Source organism: Aplysia californica, unplaced genomic scaffold (genome assembly GCF_000002075.1).
Source record: "Aplysia californica isolate F4 #8 unplaced genomic scaffold, AplCal3.0 scaffold00070, whole genome shotgun sequence".
Taxonomy (NCBI): domain Eukaryota; kingdom Metazoa; phylum Mollusca; class Gastropoda; order Aplysiida; family Aplysiidae; genus Aplysia; species Aplysia californica.
The window spans coordinates 172,818-182,297 of record NW_004797340.1 but is presented as its reverse complement, the minus strand read 5'-3'; the positions used below and the strand labels follow the sequence as shown (position 1 = coordinate 182,297).

The 9,480-nt window shown below is 38.1% G+C and overlaps 1 protein-coding gene across 1 annotated transcript in view; it reads left to right on the top strand.

Annotated features, from left to right (window-relative positions):
• Positions 1 to 9,480, top strand: part of LOC101863090 (threonylcarbamoyladenosine tRNA methylthiotransferase) — a 21,590-nt gene that overhangs the window by 2,115 nt on the left and 9,995 nt on the right. The window contains exons 2-7 of the mRNA XM_005093808.3: positions 3,472 to 3,573; positions 3,995 to 4,158; positions 4,970 to 5,036; positions 6,416 to 6,536; positions 7,198 to 7,301; positions 8,792 to 8,958. Of these exons, the coding sequence (XP_005093865.1) occupies positions 3,472 to 3,573; positions 3,995 to 4,158; positions 4,970 to 5,036; positions 6,416 to 6,536; positions 7,198 to 7,301; positions 8,792 to 8,958 (725 nt within the window). The remainder of the gene's footprint in view (positions 1 to 3,471; positions 3,574 to 3,994; positions 4,159 to 4,969; positions 5,037 to 6,415; positions 6,537 to 7,197; positions 7,302 to 8,791; positions 8,959 to 9,480) is intronic.

Below are 9,480 nucleotides of genomic sequence, written 5' to 3'. Positions count from 1 at the left end.
TTTTATCTTTTGATCCCTTTGTAGTCGTGAAACAGTGTAATAGCGTACTAGTAGCAATGGGAGATTATGCGGACTCGAGTATAGACCTCGCTTACGGTACAACTGGTGAATGCGCACGTGCACTGGGATTTGAGTCCGAATAACCTCCAGCCGCTGTTCGGACTCAAGTCCGAATAGCCACTTCGAATTATGAATGTAAGTTAGATCTAAATCTTCTTCTAAACTGTCCTTAGCTGAACAATAGGCCCTAGTTTTTAAAATATGGCAAAAACAATGTGTGGTAAAGAGTTAGATCTGGTAGGCTTTTTTTAAAAGTAAGGGTCTAGCTTTTTAGCAAAATTGCAGTACGGTACTTTTCTATTAAATTTTATTTTTAACAAAACTAATGTTATGATCTTGCCAATCACACCTTTCATCAATAGGCCTATAGGCCTACTTTAAAACTTTGTTGATGTGACTCAATAGATTTCAATATTATCAATAGGCCTACATATTAATGAGCGGTGTAGCTGATCAGGTAGGCACGACGACTCGCACAGCCCCAACCATCCCCCAAAAATAGTGATTTGCGATTGCCATGACAATGGGTGTTTGATGTTTGCATGTGTGTTACGAAATGACCGTCTCCATTCAACCTTGTGGGTTTGGGGTGTGACGAGATGACTGACGTTTTGACTGCACTGGTGTGACAGAATGACCATGCATGTGACGAAATGACTGGTATTCTTTAGTTCAGTAGTTCAGTTTCAGACTCGGAGGGCTAGACTCCAGATCTAGATCTAGATGTATCTAGATCGTCGTAATGTAAAAAATGTTAAAACAATTCAAATAAGTTGAGGGTTAGCTCGGGTTAGGTCTATTAATGTATTGATGTTATTATGGGGGAGGGTTGGTAAGCAATTTGAATTGATATTTCTTAGATGTTAGATCTAGATCTAGGCGTATTTGTGACTTGTCTTGGTTCTGAAATGTTTAATAGTTTTTATTCAAACTATGACCTTGCTATTATCATTAGGCATAGGCCTACTCTCAGTTTTATTGTGTAGTATCCGGTAATATTTCAAGCAGTAAAGAAAAGTTTGGGCGTTTTTTTTTTTAGGGGGTAGGGCATGCCTCCTCTAAGGTTAAATAATTCGAAGAGGGTTTCGTGGGGGGGAGGGGGGGGGGGGGTCTCTTGTCCCCCAGTATTTCTCATAATTTCATGATGTTTGGTAAAAAATTATGTTTGAAATTTGAAATTTTTGTGAAAAATAGATGTGATAGTTTTAGTGGTCATCATGTGTGTTTTAGAGTGAAAAATACACTAGTTTGACCATCTAAAGAAGTACTTCTGAGTGCGGGAATGAAAGTAAAAATTTACTGTATTTTTATACCCTAAAAAAAGGCTTGCATTCTGGTGTTTTGACATAACTCCAGATTGAGCCATAATCATTACTTGAAAATGAAAAAAAACCCCAACCCAAACCCCTAGAAAGTCAGTGCAACTTTCACCTCTGCTTGCTTTCACCTCTGTCTGTCATTGTGTGAATTTTTTTAGGGGTGGGAATGTCCAATTTATAATTATTTAGACCATCATATATTTCTTCAAAACCTCAAGAAGTAAAATATACTGACGGTCATTAAAAACGCACCACTTACAAAACAATTCAAATAATGGTGATGTGTTTATTTTTTAAAACAGATTGTATACTATTGCATTCTATGGTCATTTTATGAATATTCACAGCTGGAATGAAATTAAAAGGTCAAATGACACCGCGAGGATGAAAACGTGAAGTAACAAAAGTCATTTTTCAAAAATCAGAGCTTTAAATTGAGTTTTTATCACCTGCTTTAGTATCGTGTATGTCCTCCATTGGCCTGAATACAATGTACAGGATTGGTAGCGTCTTCTCATGGAATTGACAAGAGTCTGAATGAACACCTGTGAAATCTGTACCCACTCATTTGTCAAAGAACGCCTCAGCTCTTGGAGATTGTGTAGAGGTCTTCCACGGGACAAACGACGGCCAAGCTCGTCCGACACCTGCTCAATTGGTGCCATGTCTGGAAACAGTGATGGCCAAGCCAGGACATCAATGTTGTTTGCCTGCAGAAAACCAGTGGTGGCTCGAGTGGTGAGGGGGAGGGCGTTGTCGTGTTGGAATAACTGCAGCTGTGGGTGTTGACTAAATAACGCAAGACGTGGTTCTTTAAAACCTGCTGGTACATGGTAGCATTCACAGGCTGGTCGAAGAAGTACAGTGGTGTCCGATAATCGTAGCTGGACGCTCCCCATACCATGACGCTGCCTCCTCCCCATCTATCGACCTCCAGCATGCAAAAGTTGGCATAGCACTCACCGAGGCGTCTCCAGACCCTTTTTCTCCTGTCAGCATGCGAGAGGGCAAATCGACTCTCTTCAACTGTAAATGCTGCCTGGCCTACTGCAAACGTTGTTGACAGTTCCTCTGTGTCAGGACAGGACCAACGTACAGGCGTCTTGCTGCAAGTCCTGCTTCCCGCAAACGGCGTCGCTCGGCCCATTCAGATACTGGTCCACGCCGACCAACCACTTGACGACCTGTTTCCGGTGCTGGCAGGAAACGGTCACGAAGGTGACGTTGGTGAATGTAATGGTCTTGTGCTGGTATTGTAACTTGGGGTTGGCCGCTCCGTCGCCGATCTGCTTAGGATCCAGTAGCTGGATTTTCTTGAGACACCGGATAACAGTCGAGTGGCTACAGTTCATGCGCCTGGCAACTTGCCGTGCTGCCATTCCGGCTTGGGGCATTCCAATTGCCCTTTCACATTCTTTCATGGAAAGTCGCGGCATTATTTATGCAGAAAAAATCCGTCGCACAGAGTAAAGAATGTCAGTTTTTGTTATGAGCGAATATAATCTCTCCCTTACAGCCAAAAAGTCTGTCTTGCTAAGCAAATTTTAGGTTTGAGGTCGACACATCGGATTTTTGCATTGACAGGTTTGAATTGGGAACTTCAAATTTTGTTCGATCGGTAACCTCTGTTGCCCGTGAACATTTGTCAACCTCAATTGATGTCACCGGATAGATTTTAGTCCAAAATGTGCTCAATCCAAAATGGTGCGTTTTTAATGACCGTCAGTATATTATGCAAGAAGATTGAACAATGCATTTGCTGATTTTAAGTCACACAGCCAGCAATACAAAATACTTCATCTGGTGACTCGGCCAGGAGAGTGACTGCAATGGACTTCTTGGGCCTGTTTCAGAACTGCGCCAACTGATCGGAACGGGTAATTTTCGCCATCACATTGTTGCGGCAAGTGAACGCAAATTCTTACGACAGTATCTTGATAATGCCATTATCTTTGCTTAGTTATTGTGAAATTATTGTGAAATAAAAAACAAATCGTCTGATACCATTAAATAATTTTATTAATCTGTTTGTGTATTAGAGATTTGGGTCCAGGACCCAGGTTTTCATGTTTAATTCAATTTTATTCTGCAGGTACTCAAAAAATCTTCGTCCGTACGTGGGGCTGTTCCCACAACAATTCTGACAGTGAATATATGGCTGGACAGTTGGCTGCGTATGGCTACAAGATAACAGGTAGAATGATGCTTGTATCAATAATTTGAAAATATAGATGGCATAATGATGTCTTTGCAGTTTTCAATTATTTTATTAGATTCTGTTGTCATGGACCTTGCCACTTTCAGAAGCATGCGTGTCAAGAAAGTTTTTTAGTTTAGAGGTTCTATTTTATGTTGATAACATTATAGTATAAGTTTTCCTTCTTTCACTTTCTTACTTCTTCATTTTATTCTTTTTAATGAATGAATTTTTATTTTGTTTAATAATGAAAGATTTCTTGCTATTGTTAGTGGTCATGTCTCTAAAACACATCTTCTGATCATATTTTGTGGGACTTTATTTATACCTTCTCTTGGCTTGTTCAGGTATCTATTGAACTAACATTTTTTTCTGTTCTGTTCTTTTTTCTTTTTTTCCCTACAAATACATTATCCAGAGGATAAAGAGAATGCTGATTTGTGGCTGTTGAACAGTTGCACTGTCAAAAACCCAGCAGAGGATCATTTCAGGAATCACATAAAAGATGCGACATCGAAAGGAAAGTCGATTGTACTTGCAGGATGTGTTCCCCAAGGACAGCAAAAAGCTGATTATATTCAGGTACAGTGACCAACTTTAATCATTGCTTCTGTTCTATGTTATGTAGCAGTAAGTTACTACAGACTTGAGATTACTCTGCGAAGTTTAGGTTTCATTTGCTACAAGTCTTTTTTTCGGGTCTGGATGACTTAAAATTGCAGGATTTTAGTTTTCCAAATAAAAAAGTCCACATAGTTGTGATGAATGTGATTAATAGGTTTATATGCAATTTGTTTTTTACTAATGAATTGCTTGAAATCTTTTACTTTACGTTTCTTGTGATAGTGCATATTAAAATCTTTGTTAGATAGAGACTTTCATTAATATTTTTTGATTTGGCTTAGCTGAGAAGAGACTGGCAGCTATGGAGGTTTTCTGCCTTCAACAACTCTTTCTCTGCAACTTTCAGATATATCGATTAAAAAATACTTTTTGGTATACTTTTTTATTCATGATGTAAATTTGATTTTTAAAAAAAAATGTGTTTTTACAAATTTCAGCAACACACTAATCAATCTGTGACACTAAGTCAAGTTGTGTAAAAGAAGATAGAAAAGATTATTAGACAAATAATAATTCCGTTTGGTGTGTTAATGAGTTAGGGTGTTTTTGCAGTTTTTGCAGACTGATGGCTCTGTATGTTTAACATTGATGCCCTTTTTAAAAAAATGGAGATGTAGTGTGCCACTGTTGGCATTTCTATGCACTTGTTCTTCTCACCCATTCTTTGATTGGTATTGTCCACTATTGATATCATGGAGATGAAATTTTATTTTTTGAGTCTGAACATGACCTGAGGTGTAAGCAAAAACATTGTGTGGTTCTGTTTCAGGGTCTCAGTGTGATAGGAGTTCAACAGATTGACAGAGTGGTTGAAGTTGTGGAAGAAACTCTGAAAGGTTAGTCAGTGAACTCGTTTGCCTGATGTAAACTGTGGTGCAATGCGCAGAAGGAAAAGCTTTGTATTGTTGTACAAAAGTGAGAATTAAAATTTTTTTTTTTTATAGGTGTGAAAGATATTCACCTGTACCTGCCATGGTTTGAGTATTACAAGACCATATATCAAATGCCCATGATAAGTAAAGAGGATCTTCTTGGACTTTTGAATTGACAAATAAAATGATGTGCTAAGTTTTATTTTCATTCTTTGTGAATTTTGGGTATATATCAGAAATGTCACCAGAGTTTGATAAAAATGCCAGAACTTTTTGCAGCGTAGCGGTAGACAGTGATTTAGAGGGAAAGGTTACAAAAAGCCTGATAGTTACATGTATCTACAGGTACAAGCAAAGGACACAAGACCACAGTCAAACAATGATAAGAAATGTACTTCCATAACTGATTTTAGAGTTGCAAGATGTATACCAAACAGCACCAGCTTCTTTCAACTTGCGTACATAATCCAATAAAAAATCGCGTTGACGTCTTTTTTCTCCAACCGCTACCAGCTAAATTTTCACTGTTTTGTTGATCTCCGTCACACTCTGACGTCCATTTTGATCCTCAAACTTCAACTCCATCTCAAAAGTCGCTTGCTGCACAAACTACTTGATCTAGATCTAGATCTAAGACTAGTACGCAGAAAAGTCGCAAATGATATAAGGTATCGGGTGAAAAAACATTGTGTGAAAACTGTAATGACACACAGACGACAAAGGGTAGTACTCGACACACTTTGCTTCGACGATCACAAGGAAGAGACAGAAAGCTTTCCACGCTGAAACTGAAACTTCCTTCGCCAACTTTGTTTTGAAAAAAGCACCTTGCCTTTCCGATAATGATGCATGCGTACTTGGTCATGGCTAAAGGCTTTGCTACTAAAACTTCTCTCTTTGCCTGGAGACTTCCTGTAACGTTTTCGGTACTGCTTTGCTCTTTTCGGGTCTGGCAAAAATAATTTTCCCAATTTCGATTTGCGGCATGAACTCGGCTCTCTTCAGGCATGACTTCGACTCAGATGCTGAGATTTTGCCAGCAGTTTATTAAATACCGGATTTTCCGGCATTTTCGGGAAAAGTTACATTTCTGATGATATAATATCTCTTTTGAAATTGGGAATCAAGGCTGCAGTAAGAAACATAAGCAGCTGAAATTATTTTTCCTGCACCATTAATATAGTGTCCTTTGTAGTTGCTCAAATTTCTTGCACCAGGAACAATATTTAAACTTAGTATGGTGTTATCAAACTCATGTAAAAACAACACAGATTTGTGAAAAATTCAAATATTTTTTGCTTGATTTTTTCATTCTCTCAATGGATACTTTGTCTATTTTGAAGGGAACTCTGTGCGCTTGTTTAGTCAGAAGAAATCGTCAGGCAAGAAACAAGGTGGAGCATCGTTGAGCCTACCAAAGATCCGGAAGAATCCATTGATTGAAATAATTGCAATTAATACTGGGTAAGTTATTCAGGTTATAATATAGAATGATAGAACAGGTTATAATGTAGAATGATAGAACAGGTTATAATGTAGAATGATAGAAATGCAGTTTGTACACATTCATCACATTATATGAGGATGGCGAAAATCTTAGCTTTGCGATATTGATCTTTATTCCTTTAGAGGTACTTCTAGGTCAGTACATGTCAGATTTTCAACAGATATGATTTTGCTTTTTGTTCCGCTTTCAGGAACGGTCCTTTTTTTGAAGTGTTATTGCAAACACTTTCAATCTAACATGTCAGCTGATTGTGACATCATCTTAAAGACAATCTATGGCATAATTTCAAAGCTTTGCGTTTCTGGAAATTAAAAAAAAAAGTTCATAGTTCCAATTGTCCAGTTGTTTTTATTAGCAACGTTATATTTAGTCACACTTTGTTAAATTTCTAAAAGTTTCAAGTGTTCAGATAAATCTATGGTTTGTAGATAAAGCTTTAGTGTCCAAAAGTAAGATACCAGTTCAGTCAACCAGCAAGATATAGACCTAGGAATGCCGTAAGAAAGTGGGTGTTGTTTATATCATGAAGAACAGTACATCATATGCGTCTGTGCTTTCGCTATGTATTTTCTGGTAAGCGAGTGATATGTTGAGTTTGATTTTTCCACTGAATATCAGATGCCTGAACCAGTGTACTTATTGCAAGACGAAACATGCGCGGGGTGACCTAGGCAGCTACCCACCAGAGGACATTGTGGAGAGGGCCAGGCAGTCTTTTTCAGGTTTGTACCCTCCTCCAAGGCTCTGGGACAAGATTTCTATTTTACTAAGATGTGAAGTGAACTGAGGTACTAGTTTGTGTCAGAACCCGGTGGAATCGGGCTCTCGTTAATTTTGGGACATGTAGAGTTATTGGTATCATCTTAAAGCTTGTTCATTTGTCTTACTTTATCTGAAAAAAAAATCCTTTTATTTGAATAGAAGTTGAGATATTTGTGATTGAAGGAGGTGGGGTCACCGGGTTCAGAGGTAAGGTAAGCGAGAAAAGGGCTGCCAAAGTTTGGTGATTTCCATAGCTTGAGAGTCCTTGAAAACTGAAAATTTACAGTTTTTGTCCCTTTAATCAACTTTTTTAGGTAAAATCCACACAGAAATATGTTTTTAATTTTTAAATGGACATAAAGGATTTTGAGCCAAAAATAACAAATTCTATAAAAATTGCCAAACTCGCAGAAAAATGCCGGTTTCTTTGATTTCAGTATTTTGACGTGCACCTGATTTCACCACAATGCCCCACATATGTGAGGCATCATGGTGAAGTTGGGTGCTTGTCAAAATAAACAGAATTGGAGAAACAGGCATTTTCCCACCAGTTTTGCAATTTTAATCAAATTTTTGTTTTTTTGTTCAACCCTTTTATGTCCAAATAAAAACACATTTCCATGTGAATTATACTGAAAAACCTTGATTAAAAGCTCAAAATATGTAATTTTTCAGTTTTCAAGGACTCTTTAGCTATTGAAGTTACCAAACTTTGGCGGCAATTTTCTCGCTATTTTAACCGCTGAAACCAAGTGAACTTACCTCTTTCAGTTGCGAATATCTTCACTTCTGCTCATGATTGGCATTTTTTTCATCAAAAGCAAGATAAATGTACAAGCTTTATGATGATGCCAATAACTCCACATGCACAAAAATTGACGAGCGCCTGATTCCACTGCATCGTGACACATTTCTAAGATGTGAAGTGAACTGAGGTACTAGATGTCTTTTCAGGGCCAGTGATTTATTTCTTATTTCTTATTTTTTTTCTTCTACCTCCCGATGAATTTACTGTTCGCAACCTTTACTGTATTGGCATTAAAAACAAATTTTGTTTTCTCCTTGTTAACTTGGATTTAGTTGGTAAAAATATAATAAACAGCATTGTGTGAGTCACAGGACGCAGTGAATTTCTAGAGATACCAGTGTCATGAGGAAAGGTTATTAGTGGGTGGTTGGCGGGTGATGTGGTGTGGTTTGCTCCTTCTTTCCAATAAAAAATCTATCATCTCTATCTTTCCTCCTTTTTTGTGGTTGTTACTCTCTTGTAACGCCTCTAATCTTCAGCACTTATAATATGACCTCTTGCAAGAAAAAAGTACGACAAATATGCGAAATTCATAACTTGCACTCAAAGATAAACGGGGGGCTCTCGTGGCTAGAGGTTAATCTGTTGAGAGTAATATGCTACAATTGTTGATCAAGAAACATAATTTTTTCTCTCTTTCAGAGGGAGTGGTAGAACTGTGGCTGACCTCAGAAGACCTGGGGGCCTATGGCCATGACATTGGTGTCACCCTTCCCGAGTTGCTATGGCGACTTGTGGAGGTCATTCCAGACGGGGCCATGATGCGGCTGGGGATGACAAACCCTCCTTATATTCTGGAGCACCTTGAGGTGAGGAGATGCTGCAGGAGTCCACGTTTTTCCAACAATTTTTTTTGGGTAGCCAAAGCAGTATTTATTTAATATTTTGGCTGTATTTTTCTCCTAGCTACAGCAAAGTTCGTTGCTGGTTTTTACTTTTTTTTCATAGTCACACTTCTCAGAGACTTCTGTATTAATTTGAATGGTTGCAAAACATCTCCTTAGTGTGCATAATATGATTGCTTGTAAGCACAAGGGGGCTATCCCGAAAAATGCTGTTTTGAGAAAATCGAGGGTAAAGTTTTTGCCCCAAGTTCAGTTTCTTTAACACACAAGAAGAGTTTTCTCTACAACCAAACAAATATACACATCAATGAAACCAAACATTCCCTATAGGTAAGGCAATGCCCACTTTTGGTGTAGTCAAGATTTCTGGAAACCCCCGAAATCTGGGTTAGCCTTATTGTTCTGAAAAGCGACCAATTTGACTTTGCAGAAATTTTTCATTGTCACAAGAGAATTTCTCTTCTTTGCAGTTTTATTTATTTATTT